Raw genomic sequence first — 26,055 nt, forward strand, 5'->3', positions numbered from 1 at the left:
CAGGATGTAAACATTGTAAATTGATAGGTGTATTATGATTTTCAACTCTTGCTAACCATTAAAAGTGATTTTACACTTTTACACTATAATCCCCTCACACAGACACACATATTCTTTGCCTTTAAACATCGGGTGAAAAATAATGTTGAACTTCCCAAATGTAGAGTGAAGGAGCCACACACTGACCTTCTGATTGCCACATTTATCACGCTGAGCACCTTTTGGTTGGTGAATGTAGTTTTAGAATAACTGTGTCATAACTGAGTTATTGAAATGTATTTTTCTGCACAGGGCAAAGAGCCATCTAGCTTCATTACATTCAAAGAAGGAAGACATCTCAACAGCTTATAGGCCAAAGAAAAAAAATCAAACGATATATTTGATTTAAACTCATTCTCCAATGAAATGAAGCTGGGCTTCCATCTCTGCAGGGAGGCAACATTTTAAATTAGGGGGATGTTTTGGCATCCGCAGAGAGTTCAGGCCCCAGATATATAACGGCTAAGCAGTAATGTTTTCTCCTTAGTCAAAACAAAACTGATGATGTCACTCGTCATACAGTATGTTCGCTGCCACCCTCAGTACATTCTCCACTCCTCTGTCTTTTATGTCCCTCCCCACCCTCTTTCTTTCTTTCTATTTTACATAAACTCTTATTCCTACACAATTTTCATCTTCGACTGGAGAAAAGGCTGTCAGGTGATGAGAAAGAGGGAAAAGAGCACAATAACTTTATGTCTATTTGAGTTTCTATCATCATGTTGCCATAGTTACAGCTGCTATATAGATTGGTGTCCATACGAGCCTGGTTACTGTTTAACCTCCCCACCCACATTTGCCCAGATTAGGAAAATCAATAAGATAACAGCAGCAACACCGGCCTTACCTTGCACCAACAACACCCTTCTCGCACTACAGCACCCTGCGCCAGACATCCACATTTTACACCTTATGGTGAGGGGAGAAAATAGTGGATTTAAAACATATGCTTGGGAGGAAGGAGAGGACGACATGGTCAATGTAAACTCACAAGTCAGTTCAAGTATGGAACTTCCATTTGGTGAGTACACACTTTTGTTTTTATCCGTGTGGCCGACTAGTTTAAAAAGAGGCTAAGCGTAGCAGCTGCTTGCTTCTTTTTGCTTCTTATTCAGTGTTTTTGTGTAGCAGCTGCTTGGCTCCAGAGCTCTGCTGGATCACAAGGGATTCAGGGTGGAAATATCACCACCATACATGTCTGTCTTTTTCACACGGCTGTAATCCAGGAGGTGTGTCAGAGATATGGAGGTCGTTAAAAAAAGGCCATGGGAGCTGGGCCTGATGGAGATGATGGTTCAGAGATATTGAGATGTAAGAGCTGTAAGAGTACAGTGAGTGTGACAGGGCTCACAGGCTGATTTGAAATGATTTAAGCTTGCTCTGTTTGACAAGCTGTGCTCATGGACTGGATATTTTTTATGGAGTTCTGAAAACATTCTTTCTGTAGAGTTACACTATCCATAAAAAGACTGACATTTTAACCTCACTATGACACTGTGATAAGCCTCTGCATTATTTTATGGCTACAATATAAGATGCTGTGCAAACACAAAACAGGAGAAGGACACATCGCTGCTACAGGCACACAAACCGCCCCTTTGTCATAACTGTTTTGAACAATCTCAAGAGAGGCCTTACTCGGCATCATCTCATACCAGCTGTCTGATGCAGCAGTTGGTGGGAGTTTAGTTTTTGCTTCTGTGGTCATTCATTAAATAATTTGCATATCACAGCAGGGATGCAAATCCATTTAAACAAAGCTCTGGCCAAATGAGAAAAGAAAATATCAGCCCACTGTTTTAAGTCTGCCTTTGCTCATTTATTCCTTCCCTCCTTGCTCCCCATCGCCAATTCGGTATATGTAGGCTATTTTTTCAGCTAAAGGAACAGCTACACAGAAAAGGTTAATTGTACAGAGGGGGGAGGTGATATTTTCATACATTTCAGTCCCAGTGACCACTGAAGTGAAAGTCAGTTCAGATAGTGAAAATAACTTCTCAAATATGTGTCCAGCAGTATTTCAAGGTTGTCGCTGCCATACTTGCTTCTAGGACTTTGTAGCTGGCAAGCAAACCCCCTATGGGCTAGCTAACTGGGAATATACTAACACTAATCTCTCAAATGAACACCCCATGCTTCTCTAAATTTTCTCTGGATTGGCCGGTTTACATCCAGCTCCATTTACCTTTCCATTTCAGTTAAGAGTGAAGCCACAGGGATAAGATTTCCAGGCTGCTAAGGCCTCCTATTTTAGGTGCTGACAGGAAAATATTTTTATTTAATTTTATTTCTAATTCATGTTTTGTGAGGGTTTTTTGTTACAGCATAAATCTCTAGATGATTTCATTACATTATGACACAGTAAATGCAGCATAAAGAGAAACTGTATAGAACAATGAGCATCGTGACTTTGTTCAGTTAAACAGTTTTGTTTGATGTGTTATTTTGTCAGTTAGAATTACAGTCACAGGTCATCGTCATGCGTGACACACAGAAAGAAAGCTGTGCTTGTTGTCAGTGGTTGTATTGCACAAAGTCATGAGAATTTAAATCTACTGAGAAGTTAAGCAGGCTCACAGTCGTGTCCACAACAAATGAATCTTGTTTCAGTAAAATCTGACCTTGATCTTGAGCACAGTTGAAGACACATTACGTGATCATAATATGGAAGGTCCACTGACACCCTGAAGGCTTTACACACCAGATGTGTAAAATTCGTGAGAATATTTTGTGCTTTAAAAATATTTTTTGGATTCACCCATTCTTAATGTGCAAATTCACACCGACCGTGTAATTTCACTGGACGATTTTGCAGCATTTATTTTTCTTTAGCTTTCTGAAATGATTCACCCGCCTCCTCAGATGTGGTCCCAACTCTGCCATCAAGAGTTCAAACTTCCCCCCTGACATCCTGAAATATGTATGAAAGCAGTTGTGATAAAGCTTCAACTCCTGGTTCAAAGTATGAAATTCTCCCTGCTGCCGCTTTTTCCTGAGACTCTGATGAACCTAGAATCTTTGTTTCCTCCTTTTCCGGGTTTAGAAACAACAGGACCGGCTCATCGTGGCTTAATATCAACTTCTTTGTCCTCACATTTTCCTCAACAACTCAGTGCATTCGGTGTGTGTGTGTGTTACATGACAAGTTCAGAATCTGAAAATTCAGATTTTCATGTTGTTTTTTGCATTGTGCCCAGTAATAACCTTAAAGAAACATAATACTACAGTTAACTGTGTTATCCTGTTAAATTTATACTGTTTATTAATGTTACAGACAGACAAGACCACATTAACATTACCATTTTATTATAGCCACTAGTTGCTACCTGCAGGTAACTGCTAATACTTAAATGGCTCATGTTAATGTGGACGCTGGCAAGGTCAACACTTCAGATAACTGTTTAATACTTAAATGTTGTTAAAACAGGAGATTTACTGACCTCCCAACAGTCGTAATAAAGACCAAGGTGTCAGTCTTTGAGATGCTTCACCCAGTTGGTGGTGCTACTGTTCATGTGTTCAGCTTCTAGTAAGGGGGGAAAGGTTGTGCACCTGGGTACTTAGTGAAGGTGTGTGTCATCTGGAGCAGGTGAAGACGGCAGTGCTGGTATCAGTGCTGTTGCAAATGGGAACTGAATGTGAAATGGGAATGTCTGAATTTGAACTTTTCTGACAACCCTATTCAATACATATGGTGCATATGGTATGTATGGTACTTAAAAAAAGAAAAGCAAGTATGATTGTGATTTTTAGAGCTTTGGTCACTTTTAAATTGACACACAGACTTATAGTTTGCTGCCTAAATACTCACCAAATGTCCATTTACTCAAAAAAAGTAAAATAAGAAGAAAAATACAGCACAGAGATCTTATATCTTACTTAGTTAAAATTTATGAATATGCATATTCTAAAGTTTCCACCACGTGTCTAGTGACTAAGCAGCACAGATAGGCTGGGCAGGGGTTGAATTTCTAAGAAATGCAGTTTTAGTTTTCATATGATTTGTTAACAAAAGCAAAGCTATGAAAAGTGATTCTTTAAGCTACACCCTATCGAGTCAATGTGGACTATAATCTTGGTTGCTAATTTACAGAACTAGCGAACATTAAAAGCAGAAAACCTTTTCTTTTCTTTTCTTTTCTTTTCTTTTCTTTTCTTTTCTTTTCTTTTCTTTTCTTTTCTTTTCTTTTCGTTTGGAGTACTGAATTCTAATGAATACAATAGTAAGCTTTTCTGAGAGAACTTGTTTACAGTATATGCTTGACAAATCTTCCAAAACCAGGACATTTATGTTATAAATACATTCTTTGGCAGCTGTGTAGTTTAAGCTTCTTTTTGGCCTAGCTCAGGTTAAACTATGCTTCTTTGTCCAAGCAAGCTACAAACCTCTGCTCATGTTACTTCTATTGCAAAACCGTATATTTCCACATCCTGAAAACAGTCTGCTTCCTACTGAGATTTTATCAAGATGATAAAATATATGATGATAAATGATGTATTTTTTAGCAGGTTTCTCACTCCTTCACACTGAGCTGCTGGTACAAGCTGACAAACCTTGTTAGCAAGGTGACTTATAGCTCATAGAACACACATAGTTTGTGTCAGACACATGGGATTAATTGCTTAACGGTCGCAGCCTGGACAAACTCCCAAGCCCTGCAGAGGGGCAGAGACACTTGGTGAATGCAAACATGACAACAGCCGTTGAACAGACCCTCAGCAGATATCTGTTTGCCTAAAAAGCTGAAAGACTTGACAGCAGGGCACAAAGAGGCCGATATTCTACATTAAACACAAAGCTATACACACAAAATATTTTTCAAGGCACTGTTTATATGTCATAATACTGGCATGTAGATGATGAGGATATCTCATGATAATGGTGTCTAATTTTTTTAAAAATTAGTACTTCTAAACACTGACACTCTGCAATGCAAAGGTTTAACCTTCTCATAACTTCTGCATGAACTGTAAACAAAGTAATACTTACAAAGTTCAAATTTATTCAATTATCAGTTATTATCATTACAAATTAAATAATTAAATTTTCACCTTGTAACATTGCAGGTTGTTACTGATAAGTCGCTAAAGAAGTAATTTTGTCAAAAATTGTGTTACATTTTCCAAATGTTGGTGGCAGAACAGCTACTTTCATTGCTTCAGTCATGCATTTAATGTTTAAGGTGAAGCAATGTCATAAAATCTAGGTTATAAACAAGTCAAGTTCATTTACAGCTTAGTTGCAGCTCTGGATTGGATTATAAATATCATTGTAGATGGAGTTAGTATGGACATGGAAATGCCATTTTTTTGTTGCTTTTGGTGTTTATTGATGTGTTCGCTGCTTCGGCAGCTTCAAGATAATGTTTCTAGGTCAAAAATGAACTTTTCTGTGAAAAGTTTTAATACTGCAATGTGCAGCAGAGTTTGTAATTGTTCGATCTCTTGCAGTAGAATTAAAAAAATGAGTACACTGAGGAGATGTCCTCCTAACAAAACAGGCTACTGGTAATTAACACTGTTGCCTCCTGGTTCAGCAACTGGCTGTGGCCTGTTTGAAGTTAAATTATTATCTCTGTACCTGTGTGGGTTTCCCCTGGCTACGTTAACCTACGTCTAAAAGTGAAAGCAGTCAGTGAGCTGGTGGAAAAGCACCTACCGAAGAGTCAGTTCTATATAATCCTGTATAATTCAACCATGTCTAGAGCTAAAGAGAAGCTAAAATGAAGGAAACACTTAAAAACAGAACAAATACAGAAACAGATGCATTTACTGGTCAGTATTTATTTCAAAGTGAAAGTATTGTTTGAAGCAATCATTTTAACAGTTTATACATGTAGAGCTAACATACTCTCTCAAAACACTGGAAGATTAGTATTGTCTAGTACTGTAGCCACATTCATATTAACAGTTACATCGAGTTACATCATATTGTTACAAACTGTTTTTCAAGTTCAAACTGTGTTACCATTTCTCTAGCTGATGTTCTCACACATATTAACAAGAACCAGCCACTATTTAGATTATTGTCACATAATAATAAATATGAATACACAAAAACAATAAATAGTTTATTGTATGCCCATATAAGCAAATGTTAAAAATAAGTGACCAAACCTGAACATTTGATCCACGGTGACATGCCTGGGGGAAAGAAATTGTTAACATGTCTGCCTGGCCACCCCTATAAAAACTCTCTGGCTCCACCTCTGTCCATTTATATTTACATCTAGGCCTTCTCACTTGCAAATGTGGGGCTTTTACAGATACTCATACGCTCTTAAAAATCAAAAGTCATGCCTACTTTTCCCATGTGGTAAGACTGTCTGGAGGAATCAAACTAAATTACATAAACTGAAGTGCTCTTGGTCAAATGATGGCATTCTATCATTCAGACTTGTGTCACTTTGGCTTTAATGTTCCTCACAGCTTCAGTCAGACATAACCAAGAAATAACCTGCAGCATTTGCATATTATGTAATACGTGCAAGATTTAACAGCACAGGAAGACTTACGAGGTCTGAGTCAGATTATGACTCAAATGACAGCTAAAATCACTAAGCTATTACTGAGTTATTGTGGGCTTTCTCCATAAGGAGCCATAATGTGATGAAATGAAAAGCCCTTTTTAGCAAGGCTTATCTAATGTCCACTTTTGCCACCATGAAATATTTGTTTTCTTTTCCATTCCTTTTATCACTTTGATAAATCAGTTACCTCATTTTAAAACGTTGTGTTGATATTTCCCTGTAGCTAGTTTGTAAGGTTCTTTCCTTATGCTGGGACATGACCCTTAAAAGAATTTGTATAGTGAAATAATATAAATAGCTGAAGCTTGCATTATGTTAAAGTTACATTAGCCGGTGAAAGAACCACTCAGCTAATGAAATGAAACGTAATCTGTGCTGACATCAAATGTGACATTTAACAAATCTCAGTGTGCCTCTTGGGTATTTAACAGAGGCAGAAAGCCCAATTAGCAACCTGTTTGGAGAGCAGGTATTACACACTGTTCTCTTGACACTAATAATCCGAGTGTTCAAGTCTCCAATAAAATCTCATTGTGACAGGCATTAGGGGATTATCCCCATGTGCCTTGGGCCCTTACAGTCGGCCTGGCGGCCCCAGCAAACAACACTATCCAGTAGCTGCTTTTCCTCCCAGCCTGCCTCAGCCTAGCCGGGCCTGGGAGAGGCGACGAGGCTCATGGGCCTTCACACAGCTGGCCGGCGCACTGTCAGAGCTCAGCTTTCCCAGGGATGTATGGCCAGGATGGAATCCTCCACTTTACCAACCCGGGTAAAGGTAAAAGACACATAAACTTAGTTGTAGTTGTTTTTTCCTGCTGTGCGTGCGTTAAAATCTTCGAGGTAAAGCCCCTGGAAGATTGAAGACAGTACTGTGAAAATGAACATGATATTCTGCTGTACTGTGAATTTACTGTTGCTTGAGGCTTTCAAAAGAAAAGTGTTGCAAAGCTGCTTTGACAAAAAAAGGTATTTTAATTCCTACCAGAGCTGCTTCTTTGAACATGTGTTACAATAAGTTGACTCTATCATGAATATTTTTGGACGTTTCAGAGATTCAACAGTTTGTGTATTAAACAACTACTGTAGTAAGAACCTGGTTAACAGAGAAGTGGATTGAGTGTTGATTTGCTGAATGTCCACAAGATGGCAGTGATAAGCAATGATTTCATATTACCTGACACTGACACAAACACTGGACTATAAGTAGAGGGCCCAGTGATGGAAAGAAGCAAACCATGCTTAACCACCACCTGGACTTCCTTCCAATTTAACCTCAATTGAGAATCTTTCATTTAATTCTACATATGACTTCTTGTCTTCTCAATTTCAGATGGGAATTCTGTACTTTCCACTTGACTGCATTTCACATAGTTTAGCAGATTCATTTTGCAAAATACCTGATGAGGTTACATTGTTACCATATTTTATGCTGCTTTCCCTCTGCTCTACTACACTTTCTACAACACTACATTTATTTGCTAGTTGCAATTACAGTTTGCTTACATGACTCAGATTATCAAAAACAAAACCTGTAATGTATTATTATAAATTAAACTATGCTGATGCTAACTCCTGTGCACTTCATGCAGTACTTTCACTTATAACAAGGTGAGTCCACTGTGCTATATTGTGACGCCTTGTTAAAAAGTAATTCTCCAGTGTACTATTCTAACAAACTGTTACCAAGTAATCCTCTACTGCACCATAGTAGCAATTTGTTACAAAGTATTTCTCCACCGTAGTGTGGCTACTTTTACTGAAATTAAAAAGGGGAGAATTTCCTCAAGCACAACGAGAATGGAGTATTGTTTCACTTGGTTAGGGTACTGTTACTCCACACTTTCAGTACTTTGCTCACCACCCCTGACAGACCTGTTAAGGTGCTGCATAAAATGAGAACATCAGGTCACCTCAGTGACAGACAGAAGGACTAGAATGAACGATTGGTGAGAAAAATGAGCTTACTGAGTTAATTCACTTAACAATAAAAAAAAATTGATATTGCAGATGTTGTGATGATAACGTCTTACTAAATAAAGACAACTCTGTGTGTACTGTGTTCATTACAATTCAAGTTAGGATGCTGCACAAAAAGCACTCTTGACTTAACGTTGACAGGACAGCGCTGAATACTTCACGTCTTGTTATTTGAGCTGTGTAGGTTAAATGTCTATTGATTTGCTGCTCACTGAAGGACCTATAGAGAATTAGAGAGATAAAGGTGCCCCGAGCAGAGCTGCTGACAGAGGGGATTGGAAAAGCAGTCAAAATGAATCTTCAGCAAAACAGGGTTAATTATTACAGACCCTTATCACATGCTGTGATTGATTTACGTAGTGCATAGGTCTTCATGTTTATTGATGTAATTGTTTACTTATTTAGTGCACAGGGGCTACTTGAGGTTTTCAGTCTGACTGAAGTATAAACATGTTTTTGTGAATTTGTTTTTTTGTAAAGTGTGTCGCTTTCAGTTTTATACTTGTAAAAGATGTACTGAAAGGTTGAATGGCCTAATAAATCTTTGAGATAAAGAAATACTTGTGGCCTAAGTTAATATCTGTAAAGAAATACACCTTAGTAAAGTGCCTTTAAACAGAAGTGGTGGTCTGCTAAGTGGGTATAAGTCACAAAGAGAAACTGGAAAAGGGTTTTGTAATATAATTTTCCATCAGCCTATGTAATTTATTAGCTAAATCTTTAACCTCTTATAATATCATGAGACAACTAATAGACGCTCTTGGTTTATCATTACATGAGAGCAAACAGTAATCATGAGGGCGATTTGACAGTTTGCCTGCTCTTTCACTGAAAAGATTTTATTTCAGCCCCGATAAAAATCATCTTCAGAAAGCTCATTTAAAAGTAAACTGAGAGTGGTTGAAAACATTAAACGATAAAACTTTGAAATCGTTTTAATTAAGATGAAGACGGCTCTTTAAGGATTTCTTTGGCAATCCGATTTGTCATTTTAGCACAAAACCTTAAAAACTGTGTAAATAAAGGTGACAAACTGGCTTTTAATGAATAAGGCTTCGTGGGCCTCTGAGATTGCATTATCTTCTCTGTGTAAGTAGAACGCTAATATTTGACAGGAAAAAGGAAAAATAAGATATTTATATGAGCTTTGTCAAAGTAATTTCCACTACAGAGGCAGGAGTAACGCATAACACAATTTTACTGAATAAACATGCTCACATAAAACCATCAGAAAATGATGCAAGACAGTAATTCAATCTTCTTAAATGATAAATCTGCATTATTATAGGAACAGAATATTCCACTAGCCCAGAAAATATGATATTCCCCCACTCAACCACACGGGCTTGCATAAGCTGTGTTATTTGCAGATAGCTATCTGTTGACAAGGTCTTTGCCATGACACTCTACTCACCTATCTCCTCCATCTACTGCAGCAGGCTTTTTCTGCCGGCCTTAAATCTGCTGCAGCCAGCACATTGTTTCCTTCTGTTTTCCTCTTATCAACATCAACACATTCCTGGTTATGCCTTGCTTTTCCACTAAGGTGAAGCTCTCTTTGAAAGAAGCAAAATAAGTCCCCGGAGAGTTTATATTCCACATCTTATTAACTCTTCCAGGCCACCACGTTCGTCTTTTTTCCTCCCAGCTGCTGGTTTCTGCATTTTGATTTTATTATGCTGCTTCCCTGCCGCCTGCCTTTGAGATCGGACTTGGGGAAATGAAATGTAGTCATTGAGGAGAAGGTACAAATAGGCAGTGGTTACAAATGGAGTTTGGTCAGTGGTCGGAGATTCCTATTCAGAAGATAGACAGGACTTTGTTCACAAACTGGAGTTTGAAATTTCAAAGGGGAGAATCACACAAGTATTACATCAGGTCTCAGCGATCCTTTGACTTTTAGCCTCGGGGCAAGAGTTTGGGTGACTGATTATAAGACAGTTCAGTCTGGCCCATCACATTTTAACATGGCAGCCTCCCACTTCATTAAAAAGTCAAATGGCCATTGCCAGCTGCAGCTTTTATCAAAATTCAGCTTCAGCTTAAGACTCTATTTATATTCTGTTTACTACATTAAAAAAAGAAATAATTCCTTACTTATTTCACTTTATTTCATTATATTTTGTTATAAATAGCACTCAAACAATCCCTGCATTTGACTACTTTAAAAAACAAAGCAAGACAGTCATCCTTTAACAGCATTTAATACAACCAGAGAAAAACCTGCTACCAGACAAATAAATAAAAAAATCATTAATTGTATGCATATTCTGCCCCCATGTAGCTAAATCACACACTATTGACTTGCTGATAAGCTTAAACTGTCACATGTAAATGTGATTACTGTTGATGAATGACTGTTTTGAGTGGTTTTGTTAACTGCTGCATCACAATTGCCTAGTAAATCTGGTCCTGGCACATCAACAGACCTCCAGTACTAAAGTACCAATAGAAACAAATGACAACAGTGGTGGGTTATTGTAACTGTCATTGTTGCCATGTCTGGTCAGGATTTAATACACATGACACTCTGCTACATATTGAACCCAACTAGTAATGTTTAACTTTTTTATGGTTTTAAAATTTCCTATATTTAAAGAGGCAATAACATGGTAATAAAAACCTAATCAAAATCACATGTATAATCCGAGTTATAGGCCTGTTGTCTTGAAACACCATGGGAACCTGGTTGTGTAACAGCCTTAAGAATGAGATTTGTTGCCATGATTAAAAAAAAAAGTCTGCAAATAAGTTAGCATCTCGACATAGAAAGGTACAATGTTAGCATGCTAACTCAATCGCTGACTGCTTTGTGAGGTGTTTGGTAGTTCTATTGCTTGCCATTTCATGTGTACATTATTGGAAAATGGAGTTCAACAATCTGGAAAACAACTAGTAAAGTTATCATGTTGTCACGGACAAGATATCTTGCATTCTTGCTTGTATTTTTAATAGAAGTCACTGATTATATTTTGGGGGGGTTCAAATTGTCATAAAGATTTTTTTTGAGTATTACAGCACCATAAGCATTATGACCTGACCCTGGGCTTTAAAGTTCTGGCACTTACCTGATAGTAGTTGCTTTGTATGCAGTACATGTACACAAGTTTCCATTGTGGCTTATCTATGCTCCTAACATTGAGAAAAGAAAAAGAAAGTGAAAATAAGTATGCCATAAGTATTCAGTGGCTTGCACAACCACCTTTAGCAGCAATAACTTAAGGTAATCACTTTCTGTATAACTATAATATATATAACTGCGGAAGTGTAGAAGAATTTTGGCTCAACCTTTTTATAATGTTGCTTCATTTCACTGTGCAGGAAATGGTTTTCACACTGCTCTCCTAAAGTCCTACCACAACATTTCAGTTAGGTTAAAGTCAGGATAGCAATACCTTGATTTTTTTCTGTGTACAACAGGTGTACCTGCAATTACTGTCTCTATGCACAGGAGACCTCTAATTTGAATACTTTGGTATACACAAGAGTTTGTGATTGGCTCAGTGTCTGCAAGGTGCCCAGATTCTGTGGCTCCAAATCAAATCATTACTCCTCCACCACTGTGTTTGACAGCTAGTATGAAATGGTTGTGATGACATGATGTGTTTTCACCAAATGTATGTTCAGATGCAGCTTTGCTTTTTCCTGCACAAGTATGGCTTACAAACAAGCCACACTTGTTCAACATTTTCCTAACTGTGCTGTCATTAACTGAGGCCTGCAGAGTCTGAGATGGAGCTCTTGGTTTTTTGTAATTTCTCAGAACACTACACAGTCTGACCTTGGGGGGGTTTGCTCCTATTTATAAAGGATCATATGAGTGCCCTGGAGAGGAAATGTAGCCAGTTTTAGTACAACAGTTGCTGTCCGAGTTAAGTGATCTAGATTATTTGCAATAATCCTACAGGTCAGGTCAGTGCAATATTTTACTGTAAACAGCCAACAGTATGTATTTTGAATGCCCAGTGTAATAAAACAGCAATAAAACACACAATAACACATCTTCTTTTAGCATGTGTGTTCTTATCACTTAAAAACATACAACAAAGTCGGAAGAATGTTTCCCAACTAGGGAAACATGACCATCTGAGAAGCATGTGAATGCACAGTTTTCTTTACAGCGTCACATGCAACATGCAACTATAACAAAATATACAAAAAAACAAAAAACAAAAAACTGAAAAATAATACAAGTGTAAAAAAAATCTGTCAAATGGTTACGTAAAACTTCATGGAAACAATGAATTGTCATGCTGTATGACTTTATATTTCACTACATTAGCCTATAAACCTAGCCCATTTTCCCATGTACACACATATCTTGGTAAACATAGTTTTTCTATGTACATTGCCATTTTGAACCACAGAATTTTAAGCTTTTTAAAAACTTCTTCCAGGTTTAAGATTTTCAGAAACTCATCACTGCACCTTCATTTCCTTGTTTACAGTCAGGCTGTTTACCATGCAATCATTTATTTTTGCCAACATTTCTATACAGTTAGGGTTATACCACCACCTGTTGCTGTGTTTGACATTGTTTTTGTGTTTTCATTTAGATGGACAAAGAAAAAAAGAAAGTGAAATTCACTATTTTAAAAATCCCATGTAGATGTGGCTGTAGCCAAGTATTTTTTCATTTAATAAAAAAAATAACAAAACATTATTTTCAGGCACACGAAAACAAGGGCGGGAAATTTGTGTCCAGCAACACTGACACACTGAGCTGTTTTATCACAGCTATATAACATTTTCTTACCACCAGTATTAATGAATAATGAATGATTTACTTCTTAGCATTAGACTGAATGACTGTATGAGCAATATGAAATAAAATTAGTAACACATTAGCATAGCTACCGGAGATGTTTTAACTGAACGGGTTAGCTGCTTCTCCTTATATTGCAGTCTTTATGCTACACTAAACAAGCTAAACTGACATTTACAGTCATATTAAACTATACCTTTAGAAAAATGTTGCCTAAGATGAGTTGTAGTCTTTAATTAATTAATTTAAATATAGTGGCTACATTAGAATTTGACATCAGCAAGAACGTGAGCTGCCCAGAGAGCCTATGTTGGCTGCACGTGTCAGTCCAGTTTGAGGAAATGTACAGTATGTTAAAACAAACCCCCCCACCACAAATCACAGATAAGTCACGGAATAATTTCAGCCTGCCCTTTCTAACATATCAAAACAGTTTGTGGGTTTATGATTAAGAAAGCTATAACCATGCAGATTATATTTTATAGTCCCATATATGACTGTTCCTTGAGGAGTTCACAGAAATTTAAGATGGCAGCAATGATAAAAGTACTTTAATGATAGGGGGAGATAAGATTTGCTGCAGTGACTCATTCAAAGCTCCACACGGATTCTCCAATCATCAGTTCTTCCCCCCTCCCCACACTCTCTGACTGCTTTGAAATAATCAGCACACTTCTTGAGCAAATATGGGCATTGCAGAAGAGCAGCATGGATCGAACATGAAGCAATGTTGTAATGGATGACCTCTGCACACACAAGTGAAACAACATGCTCCAGTTTGATACAGAACAATCACCTGTGCACACTGTGCTGCTAATCATTTTTTGATAATGGGTCTACATTAAGTTAATTACATTGTTTATAGTGTCTAATTACCATGAAAGCTTAAAGTGAATGTAAATCTGTGACCTTTCCTGACATTCAGAAAAACGGTAGTTTAATCAGAACTTGATTGCTTCCATTTTCCTTTCTGATTGGCTCTTAGTAAGAGGGGTTTTTATCAATATTTAATCATTAAGCAAATCATCTCTCAGTCACACACAGAAGTCTACAGGCATGTATGTTTGCCTGCATGAAGAAAAATAATTTTATGAGCCCACCGTATAATTTGAGCACATGATTAACAACTTCACCTACATGGGGTTTAGTGCTTTTGAGGTCCGTCTGAACTTGAGATCGTTGACCTATTGCTATGTACTAGTACTTTTTCTGCAAATACAAGGCTCTTGTTTGCTGTGTGACATGCAGGATGAGCCTGCTTTCTGCTTTGCGCAAGCACAAAAGTTATTTATGTAAACAATCAGATTCTGGGCATGAAAATCATTCACTGAGTGCACGTGTACCTAATGACCAATGCTGCATTATTTTCAGTTTAAAGGTGGCACATTTGCCTTCACATGTAATTTAAAGTGCAGTTACATTCAATTAAAACTGTTAAATTATACAGTAAATATTTTTGTATATGAGGCTTAAATAAAATACTCATGAACAGTTTTTCAATTACCATCAACTTCTACTCATCTGGTCTTTACACTGTACAAGGAAACCATGAGATTTACTACACTTAGTGTACACACGTTCAGTAATGTATATACCTTTATATATTGTACATATATTTATTACTTTTTAGATTAGCCATTTTTATATTTTTATATTTTTTATATTTTGCTTGTTTTACGTTATTGTATTTTTGCACAATTGTTGCTTGTGAAGCTCGCACACAAGAATTTCACTCACATGTACTGTACCAGTGTACCTGCACATGTGACGTGACAATAAAAGTGATTTGATTTGATTTGATTTGATTTAATGTATTTGCCCCCTTCTTGATTTCTTAGGTTAGGTATATATGTCACACTCAAATGTTTCAGATTGTTAAACTAATGTTAATATTAGATCAAAAATAGCCTGACTAAACACAAAATGCAGTTTTAAGATGATGATTTCCTTTACTAAGATCCATGCAATGGAATTGCGTTTGGTTAACTTTTTGTTTGTTTTTGTTTCAAATGCTCTAATATTTCTTCGTGAAGCACTTTGTGATCTTTGTCTTGAAAGATGCTATATAAATAAATGTTACTTACTTATTACTTACATCCACACATTCCTCCACATCACTGTGGAGGAATTTTGGACCACTCTTCTTTGCATAATTGTTCTAATTCAGCCACATTGGAGGGTGAACGGCCCGTTTAAGATCATTTTAAAGCATCTCAATCAGATTTGGGACCAGTTTTTGACTCTGCTGGTTCAAAAATCTTTTTTTGTTAACCATTCAGATGTGGATTTGGTGCGTACGTGACCTTTCAGGTTTTCTGGTAGAAAGCAGAAGTATGGTTCCATCAATTACAACAAGTCGTCCAAGTTCTAAAGCAGGAAAGCAGCCCCAGACCATCACATCGTTGGTATGATGTTCTTTTATGAAAGTGTTAGTTTTACGCCCGATGTAACAGGACTCAAACTTTCCAGATCAGTCCAGATTCTCCCAAAAGTCTTGTGGTTCATCAAGATGTTTTTTGCCAAATGTGAGACGAGCCTTTGTGTTCCTTTGGGTCAGCAGCAGTTTTCTGCTTGAAGCTCTTGCATTGAGGCCATTTCTGCCCGGTCTCTTTCTTATTGTTGAATCATGAATGCCGACCTTAACAGAGAGAAGGGAAGCCTGCAGGTTTTTGGGTTCTTTTGTGACCTCCTGGATGAGTCGTTGATGCTTTTCTTGGTAAGCCGGCCACTCCCGGGAAGGTTCATCACTGTTCCCAGTTTTTTCCCTTTGTGGGTAATGGTTCTCACTGTGGTTCACTGGAGTCCCAGAGCCTTAGAAATGGCTTTGTAACACTTCTTCTATATTTATGGATCTAAAAAGAGAAACTATCTAGTAAGCAGCAGTTCTGATTTGGGATACTTTGTAAAATGTAAAAAAAAAAAAAAAAAAAGTCAATTTAATGATTTTCAAATGATTTAAAGCTTATAACTTATAAAACTGTACAAATTTAATATATCAAATGTTGAAACCTGACAAAAAAACAAAACTTGCACTAGGCATAATTAATGCTACTTTGCATCACCTCTTTTATTAACTGTAAATAGAAAACAACTGAGGAGACTAATTGCTTTACTTCTTTAAACAAAGTCTTTAACAGGTTCCTTTGTGTTAGTTTTTGCTTCATAATACATGTGTGGACTGCAGACTGGATGGACTCTTTTACTGGGGAGACATGCTGCTGTAATGCGTGCAGACTGTGCTTTGGCATTGTATTGCTGACATGAACAAGGCCTTTCCTGAAAGAGACAACTGGATAGGAGCAAAAGTTGGTGGCTTGGATGAGGGATTTTAATCTAGGCATCAAGCTGGCCTCTCTACTCTGTAACTCAGATTTTAATTGAACTATTTTCCATCCTCGGGGGGGCAGAGGGGGCCAGATGTTTGATTAACTCTGTTCACTGGTTACCTTTAAAAATCTCAGTTTCAGAATCGTGTATGTTTGTGCATTTCTAAAAGATTCCCCCTGTCTGCTCATGCTTTTTTTTAAATACCCACTTATGTTACCCACAACTAATTAACCTGTAACCTTGTAAACTGTAAAACTAGCTGGTGTCACTTCACTGCATTTTATTGCATATTTTGTGGCATTAAATGTAAAATTTCTGTAAAGAATCATTAATTGACCCACCATTACTCTTTTTATTTTTGTAAAAGGCTTCTTTAGGCTCCTCTGAGTCATCTAAGCTGTCTCTCAGAGAAGCAGCCACCTTTACAACAGGCTTGGAGCTCTTGGAAAAGCCTCACGTGAACCTTGCATTATAGCAAACAATGAAGGCTTTTACATAAAGGCATCATTTGTGCTTAAGCAAGTATTTTCCCCGCTAATTATGGCAGAATTAACTCAGATTTCCTAGCAATGTAATACACATGGAAGTACGTTTGAATATGGTGGTTAATTTCATTTGATTGTGGTTATCCTGTGGTGGCAAAAGTATTTTTCCTCTACTTTTTATCTGATGAAAGTACAGTGCAATTATTCAAGGTCAAGGTAATCAAGCTGGCAATCAAGCTGGCTCTAAAGTTAAACTGCTTTATAAACAGTCAGGCGGTATAATTATTTATCCTCTGTTTAAAATAATAATTAATAACTTCTGTAATATATTGATGTGCAAACTATGTCTGTTGTCATGGAGTGATTCCTGAATAAGCCTCAGCTAATATTAAATATCAAAAACAAAACCAGAGGAATGTTTTGATATTTTTTATTCTATCTGTGCAGAGGAGCATCTGTGACGATCGGTTGGAAGCTTTGGACCTGGAGTCATACAAGCTTTCTGAATATTTAAGCAACAAAGGCAGCCTCTGAGTGTTTTGGCTGACCTGCAGAGGGGAGACAAGGGGGCTGCTGAGCTAAAAGGCAAGAAAAAAGTTGTAATGTTTTTTCACAGTGGAGCAGAAATGTAAAGTAGCATCAAACAGAAATATTCAAGTGCTTTCAAAATTTGTAAAATTTCAAAAAAATTGGAATTCATTACTTTCCGCCTTATTCTGGGTCTCGCTGCAGGCACTTTCATTTGTACCAATATCCAAGCTTTAATTGGTGTGCATGTGATATGGGCATGCAAGGAAAGTGTCAGCTATAAAATGAATACTTCAAAATGGTGTCAAATGATGTAGTAGGAGTGAACTGACATAGCTCAGGTTGAGGAAATGTTTATCCATTACTGACATGCAGCGATGGCAGATATCAAAGCTGAGCTATCTCTTAAAAAAAAACAACCCTGTGATTCACCAGTGAACACTCTGGTTAACCATCAACCGGACTGACACTCCACCTCTTCTCTGGTTAGTGGTATGAGGGAAGGAAGAGAAGGACACCAGCTCTGCTGTCAGTCACTGTTCACCTCTCTAACACCAGTAGGTCCCTACAACACTCAACTGGGCCAAGGAGCTGTCCTGTCACTGGGCGGAGCTAGACCCAGAAAGAAGGAGGGGGGTTTGCTGAGGTGTGTGGGGGTGTGAGAAAGGAAGGTGGAGAAGGAGAAGGAGGGGGGCACTCTACTTTCTTGGACAAGTCTTTCTGTCCCACTGTCAAGTAGTTGAGAATTTGTTGGCCTAAAGAACTAGCAGACATGGACATGGCAGACTACAGCGAAGCTCTGGACCCAGCCTATACCACGCTGGAGTTCGAAAACATGCAAGTGCTCCCCTTGGGTGCAGGTGAGTCTCATATATGCAGCGCTGCCTTTGAACTTTGAAACTTTTACTGATTTAAAACTTTGGTCAGGAGCGGAGAGCGCGAGTTCTGGCGTGAAGTGATAAAAGGGGTCATTTGTCCATCTGCTCCTGCTCGTAGAGAGATGATCCTGTTCAGTGGTCTTCTTTTATCACCTTGGGTGCGATAAAACATTAAGAGATTTTGTTTTACGAGACTGTCGTATTCTCAGTGCACTTGGGTCATTTGGCCCAACCAACTTTAACCTGTTCCAGCTTGTACAGGGATGTGGTGTCAGACTGATTACAGGGGATTGATCTTCATTCGGTGATGAAGCAGTAGCTTTAGTATCATGATCACCCTTCTCTTGTTACAAACGGTCTGTTCCCACAGAGTCTAAACTGAGGAGAATGGATGTAGTTTTTGGATATGTGCTTACAGTGACACCAACCTATTTGTATATGCAGTCTCCCATGACATCTGGCTGTGATCCTGATTCTAAAATTTCCAAAGAAGCAAAAAACAAAGGAAGCCTAATGGGGACCTATCTCAGCACAAAACTTTTTTTTTTTTTTTAATAATTTACACAATTATATTCTGTCATTAAACAAATATGTAAAAGTGACCCTCCAAGAACCAGCCTACCACTTGTATATATTGTACATTTCTTTAGCATGTGTCATGTCAAACTCTATGATAATCAGCTTTGTTCTGGTGACTGTGAGAGTGGCTTAAACAAAAACTGTCTCCAGTGATTGCCTTTCATAGATAATCAAACCTACATCAATTGAACTCTGTTGACGCTATCTGAGCTACTCAGGCTGCTAACAGATCCCTGCAGTTCTTTGGAGGGCTGCTTTTGATCAGCTGTCAATGGAGCTGATGAGTGTCTTCACGTCAGTCTTTCACACCTTGAATTAAACCAACCTGGCAGTTCAAGTGTGTTGCCTGGCATATGATTAGACATTAAAAAAAAAAAAAGACGCTTCTTCTAGTTTCAGGTCACCTTGTTCCTATGATTTAAAGCTAATCACCTAAAAGCCTGTTGGCCTGATGAGCCTTTTTTTTCTCCTTTCTCTCTCTCTCATGTCAGACTCCTCACCAGCTGAAAGCGCTAACATGAACGCCGCGAGCCACCTGGCTGCAGGCAGTTTGTGTGCCATATGTGGAGACAGAGCCACAGGTAAACACTACGGTGCCTCCAGCTGTGATGGCTGCAAGGGCTTCTTCAGACGCAGCGTCCGGAAAAACCACATGTATTCATGCAGGTGAGGGAAGCTCTTCAACTAAAAAAATACTGATACTGTTTGTGTGCCAATGAAAAAGCAATGGACATCTAGCCAATGCAATTAATTCTCAGTTATGTGCCACTGTGTAGACAAGCAAAGATTGCTATCATTAAAAATGCAATCTTCTGATTACAGTCTTGTGATTAAATGTTAAAGGATGCAAACATTACATATATATGTATATATTCTTCATCTTTAAGATACTTGAAAAAGAAAGCATGTGGAATTTTTACTACATCTATTTCAATTTGTATCCAATTGCTGCACTTTGCATTGATTCCTTCATCAAATTTCCTTTTTGAATCCGTGATAGCACAAACAAACTTAATCCGCTCACTTTTACAGGTTTAACAGACAATGCATTGTGGACAAAGACAAGAGAAATCAATGCAGGTATTGCCGACTGAAGAAGTGCTTCAGAGCTGGCATGAAGAAAGAAGGTAGGTGACTTTTATCTCTTCACTAAACCAATCTCAAAAGTCAATCTATGTGAATTTTTTAGTGTTAAAACAATAGAATCTCTTGCCTCACAAAACAAAAGAGAATTTAATCAGCAAATCACTACCAGAGCTTGAGCTGTCTCCACTAAATTGATATGACTTGTCTAAGTGTGTTGCAACACCCAGGAGAGGACTACCTTGTTAATGTTCACTCCACGGAGCGCTTAAGTCTCTGACCAGCTTATGCTGAGCAAACATTTCCAAGCAATAATAGCCATATACTGATAAACATGACAACCTTGGAAGACATATTTTTCTTTCAAATCACTCTGTGTTCCGTGTTTGTGCAACAAAGGAAATGAGAAAATTCAACACTTTTCTTGCATTTACAAAAATATAACTGCATGAAAGTTCCACTTTTATCTTTGCTTTGCAAATGCAACCTACATGTTGCTGCCACATTATAAGTCTGTGAATGTTCTTTTTTTTTTTTTAGCTGTACAGAATGAACGAGACAGAATCAGCACCAGGAGATCCAGCTATGAAGACAGCAGTTTACCATCCATCAACGCACTCATCCAGGCAGACGTGCTGTCAAGACAGGTAAGGTGGCCGTACATCATGTTTGGGGCTCATATCTACTGTAACTGTAACAAGGCATCAAATGACTTCATAAATGCATTTTCCTGTGTAGATCACATCCCCTGCTCCTATACTGAATGGTGACATACGGACTAAAAAGATCGCCACCATCACAGATGTGTGTGAGTCCATGAAACAGCAGCTGTTGGTCTTAGTGGAGTGGGCCAAGTACATCCCAGCCTTCTGTGACCTGCCCTTGGATGACCAGGTGAGACCCATACACAGACAGAGTGTACACAGTGGTATAGACACTCTGGTCATTCATCAACCAGTATACTCAAAACCATAATGAGGGTTGAGGGACACGTGGCTGTGGGACTGTCACTGACTATGTTCTTCCTTAATCAAATAACACTGCAGTAAAAAAAAAAAGAAAAAGAAAAGAGGAGGAAATAGTTTTCCAGTCTCTAAGGATGACAGGGTTTTTCATCACTCTCTCTTAAAATTTTCAACCAGAATGGTTAATGTGTTTTAATCCTCAGTTGGAACATGATGAGCTGGTTTTAATGTCACAGTGCTTTGTGAAAAAAACAAACTGCAGAATCATTAACAGTGTGATCACCGAGCCTTAGTAACTGATTTGCTGATGCAGTGAGATGGCCTTCTTTGCCAATTTTAGTTCAACCAGTGAGGTTCATGTGAGGGGAGTTTAAAAAAACCAGACAGAACTATATAATATAAACGTATCACGTAGAGGAGTTATTATATCATAGCAAACTGTCTTTTAATTCACTTTCACTGCAGGTGGCATTGCTCCGAGCTCATGCAGGAGAACATCTCCTTCTCGGTGCTGCAAAGAGGTCCATGCTTTACAAAGACATCCTCTTATTAGGTAAAACTGGCACACAATACAGTATGATACCGCACTCATATTGCATATAATCATGCTGTTTCCCTATTCCAATGGTGCGTTTTCCCAAAATATGTTTCTCCTGCAGGAAATGACCACATCATTCCCAGAAACTGCCCAGAGTTGGAGGTGGGCAGAGTAGCAGTGAGAATCCTGGATGAGCTGGTGCTTCCCTTCCAAGAGCTTCAGATAGATGACAATGAATATGCCTGCTTAAAAGCCATAGTTTTCTTTGACCCAGGTACCAATGCTGACAAACATTTCAGATTCTTGAGCTTCTTTCCAAGCCAGTAACTTGAGTGAAAACTTGAAAAACTCAGCTAGACCACATTATATACAGATGTTGGTCATTAAAACATTTCTCTTTGCTAACATTTGCCCACAGATGCTAAAGGTCTGAGTGACCCTGGAAAGATCAAGCGGATGCGATACCAGGTCCAGGTGAGCTTGGAGGACTACATCAACGACAGGCAATATGACTCTCGAGGCCGTTTTGGAGAGCTTCTCCTGCTCCTGCCGACACTACAGAGCATCACTTGGCAAATGATTGAACAGATCCAGTTTGTGAAACTCTTCGGCATGGCCAAGATTGACAATCTGCTTCAAGAAATGCTTCTTGGAGGTGAGAAATGGTTCTCAGTAAAGACAGATTTAGTAAAATTTACTATAGCATGAATTCTGACACTGTAGGCATTGCATTAAGTGGACGGAACTGCATCAAACCGCTATTAATAGAAAATTGTTGGTTTTTTTCTTCCAGGTTCTGCTAATGAAGCACCACATGCACCTCACTCTCTGCATCCTCACCTGGTTCAGGAGCACCTCAGCACCAATGTTATAGTGACCAGCAATATGCCAACGCCAATCCATAATGGTCAAATTTGTAAGCACAAAATACATTAATGCATTGCTACAATTAAGATTTAGCGTCTGTCATTAGCTTAAAACTGTCAGGGTTTTTATTGCTACATATGGTAAAATCTTCAAGTCTAATGAAGGCGATCACAATCATTAATCAATTGTATTTTAATGAAGAGAACCCATCAAATTTTCCTCACGCAGCTCCATGTGCAGCCAAGTCAGGTAGCTGGAAGGCCAAATAGGCTTGGCAAAATAATCCCCTAAGTTGTTCACAGAAACTAATCTGGCTTATTTTGTAAAAGAAAACTTCTGTTATTCTTTCTGAACATATTTAATGCTCTGACAAATTTCACAAAAGTGCTTATTCCTTATTGGAATCTTGTGTTACGCCCGCGTCATACTGTAAGATAGTAAATATTCACCTGCTTGTGCTGCAGTTTCTCCACCTTAGTAACTGCTTTCTCTCTGTGTTCTACTTTTCAGCCACTCCTGAAACCCCAATTCCATCTCCACCTGCTGCCTCCAGCTCAGAACATTATAAAATGGTTCAGGGGGTCATAGCCACTGTTCCCAAGCAGCCAACCTCCATCCCTCAACCAACTATTACAAAACAGGAGGCCATTTAACAACCCCTTAAATCTTTATTCCTTCAGTTTTTTTCTAATTAAACCAGGGTCTTTACATGTATGTTTATACACAATCAGCATTGAAGCTGTTAACTTGACTGGAACCCTAAAGTAGCTGAATACTGTATATATATCTATAATAAAAATCTGCAGGTGTGGTCTTTACAGATTGATAGCCTGAGTTTTCAGGCATCACTTTGTACATGTATGCAGCTGCAGCTGAGCGTCATGGCTCAGTGAAGGCCAGATAAAACCATAAGCATTGTAATCTTCTAGGCTCACTGCCTTTCGGTAAGACTGACACTTAGAAGTACACTGCTGTATATATTATAGCTCATTATTGGGTAACTTCAATTCCATTGTGTCCTATGCATGTCCTCAGTGTGTGCAGTAAGGCTTATGTTAGAAATGGCAAAGTAATCATGTCAGTATTTCATGAATGTTACAACAGGCCTTACACTGTCATATATTTAGTGTTTAACTTTTTATTTTTTTTTTTTTCATCTTTCTTAAGAATAAAATGAACTCAGAAAAAAAACCTAAAGAAAATTCCTCTAAAGAGTTCGGCTTTGCCTTCGAGTTGCTCTCAAATATTTTGTGGCAAAACTAAAATATATGGGGTTTGTTTTATACACTAGGATATGCATATTTACAGGAGTGAATTTTAAAGTTTTAAAATTTACTCCAGTATAACCAAGCTTGGCAGGCTGTATACGGTTATCTACACAGAGACTTTTAGAAAGTCACAGGCAGACATGCTAAAGAAGTTTCCCAATAATATGTTGTGTTGGGTTTTAAAAATATATTGTATGTTTTTTTTTTGTTTGTTTGTTTGTTTTGTTTTGTTTAGTACTTTGTCATGGTTTAACTGATGGAATAAATTGTGCCTTTTAACCTGTACTGCCTTACAAAACCAGGTAATGTTTTGCCTTACAATGTGAAGTTGAGTTAATAAATCTTACAGTTTATTTTTACATTGCTTTTTCTGCTATGTATTTATACTACGGTCACAAGAGAAGTGGCCACCAAGGAATTCACTGCATTTGCATTACACATTCTTTCAAAGATAAATGGGAAGTCTCTGGTGGAAAAAAAAATAGGTCCAACGTGGCAGTGCTTTTTGGTCCCTGATAGACTACTGCAACTTCAGGCTAATAAGCTGCCATAAAATCATTACAGATAGCGCTGACTCCAGATAGAGAGATGCAGATATATTTGTGCATTGCGTCTAGAAAACAATGAATTCTGTGTGTGCTTTTGTTAAGCTCATATTACTTTTTGCAATGGAAACAAAGCATTAAATTCAAAACAAGTACAAAGATAGAATTATCTAGAGGAGGATTACTTTTAATATTACTGCCCATAATGAGAGCATCAACAGGACCATTGGTGAGACATAACTATTGAGGTTTCTAGGAAAAAAATTGTACTTCCTGGAGATTGTTGGCTCTCGCTGGGTGAAATTTGTTGCAAACACAATCCTGCACCAAAAACATATTGATTGCTTTGGCTGCAAGCAGATTTCCATGGTTGCCTGTAATTTTTGGTAATTACTCAAAAAACTTGCACATCTTGTGAAAAGGGTGTCATGCAAACTGGAAATGGAGACTTCCGCCTTCAAAGTAAAAGTTGTTCCTGAGCAATGCAGTCAACATGTTTCAAAAGGTGCAGCTTTTAACTCTGAAGGTGAATGGTCCTGGTTTCCAGTTTACATTGCACTTGCCACAGTTTCACCACAGCTCTAAGAGCACCTGGGCAATATTTGTAGACAAGTCCGTCACTTCCATGCAAACTATGGGTGAACGCAGCAATATGCTAGCAAGCAAAGCAATCAGAAAGAGGTTTTTCCAACCAGCTGGGAAATACACATTTTTCCCTAGCAACAGGTGTGTTGCTGGGGAAATATGAGAGTCACTGATTGGTCTCTAGGCCTTTGACTAGGGGCTTTAGCAAATATTTTCCCAGCAACTGCTGGCGACCTCTTGCAACTGGTTGGGGAACACTCATTTTCCTCTCATGAACAGTGATTGCCAGATGGTCACCGGCTGGTCTCTAAGCTTGTCTGACTGGGGTATCATTCAATTGACTGTACACTGTCACCATGATTCCCAAGTGTCCAAAATGACTGAAAAGCTAATGTCACATGGTTAGCCGTCACATATCTGCAACATCTAAAGTGCAGCTTTAAGGTGCTTGTGCTTTACTGAAGTCTTATGTTTGCTGTTTTATGTTTAATGTTATGATGCTTTCCACATCCACTCTATCACAATGCACAATGCATATATTGTACTGTGTTCTCTAGACCGTTTAATTTTAAGTTTTAGTTACACTTTTTTTTGCCAATTTTACAATACACAAACATGATGTCAGTTACACTGCAGGGGTTTGTCTGGTTAGGAAGCCTGAACTATTGTTAAATGTTGCCTAAGTATTGTGTAAACTATTTTACTTGGATTTGTGCAAATGAAAGTGATGACAGGTGCACTGGAGAGGCAACAACAAGCCAACCTTCACAAACGAAATGGTTTTACAGGAGATGGCCACAAACCATTTCGCCCTCCTTGTCACCATGAAAATCATGGATAATCTTTTATACACCACTTTACTAGAACATATTTATTTTTAATCAATTATTCTCACCTTACGTGGACCCCCCTGCCTTGTTCTTGGTTCTCTCTTTAGCACAATACCTAACATATCCTGGAAAAGCCATATATTACAATACATCATCGTTAGAGTGGTAAGTACTGGACATTAGCCTAAAGCTCATATCCATATTTTCCTTTTTTTTTCTTTAATTAGACATTTAGTCAATTGCTTGCATTTTTTAAAGAACAAAAC

General features: G+C 38.1%; 1 protein-coding gene and 1 long non-coding RNA gene across 4 annotated transcripts; one reads left to right on the forward strand and one right to left on the reverse strand.

Annotated features, from left to right (window-relative positions):
- Window positions 1–882: 882 nt before the first annotated feature.
- Window positions 883–24,188, forward strand: hnf4a (hepatocyte nuclear factor 4, alpha). Of its 3 annotated transcripts, XM_039604261.1 has the most exons (11): window positions 884–1,060; window positions 17,571–17,708; window positions 19,600–19,774; window positions 20,141–20,235; window positions 20,732–20,838; window positions 20,930–21,085; window positions 21,622–21,709; window positions 21,816–21,968; window positions 22,113–22,349; window positions 22,488–22,610; window positions 23,072–24,188. In XM_039604261.1, exons 3-11 carry the CDS (start codon window positions 19,626–19,628, stop codon window positions 23,212–23,214), a joined length of 1,251 nt encoding a protein of 416 aa, XP_039460195.1. In that variant the 5' UTR covers window positions 884–1,060; window positions 17,571–17,708; window positions 19,600–19,625; the 3' UTR covers window positions 23,215–24,188. The 3 variants fall into 3 exon arrangements, with proteins under 3 accessions (XP_039460194.1, XP_039460195.1, XP_031581578.1); XM_039604260.1 differs by lacking the exon at window positions 17,571–17,708 and having other exon boundaries at window positions 883–1,060; XM_031725718.2 differs by lacking the exons at window positions 884–1,060; window positions 17,571–17,708 and adding an exon at window positions 18,132–18,511.
- LOC116309190 lies at window positions 5,804–10,694 on the reverse strand. Its single transcript, XR_004198608.2, has 2 exons — window positions 9,961–10,694; window positions 5,804–7,418 (listed from the first exon to the last, which is right to left on the reverse strand). It is a non-coding gene; the product is annotated as an uncharacterized LOC116309190 (long non-coding RNA).
- Window positions 24,189–26,055: the final 1,867 nt, after the last annotated feature.

The sequence above is a fragment of the Oreochromis aureus genome, linkage group 20 (assembly GCF_013358895.1).
Source record: "Oreochromis aureus strain Israel breed Guangdong linkage group 20, ZZ_aureus, whole genome shotgun sequence".
Lineage (NCBI taxonomy): Eukaryota > Metazoa > Chordata > Actinopteri > Cichliformes > Cichlidae > Oreochromis > Oreochromis aureus.

Excerpts from the sequence above, each read along its gene's own strand:
- hnf4a (XM_039604260.1), top strand. The coding sequence starts at position 952 with ATGGTGAGGGGAGAAAATAGTGGATTTAAAACATATGCTTGGGAGGAA. Across the intron at positions 21,969-22,112 it reads CATAGTTTTCTTTGACCCAG|ATGCTAAAGGTCTGAGTGAC; the intron begins GTACCAATGCTG and ends ATTTGCCCACAG. Across the intron at positions 22,611-23,071 it reads AATCCATAATGGTCAAATTT|CCACTCCTGAAACCCCAATT; the intron begins GTAAGCACAAAA and ends TCTACTTTTCAG.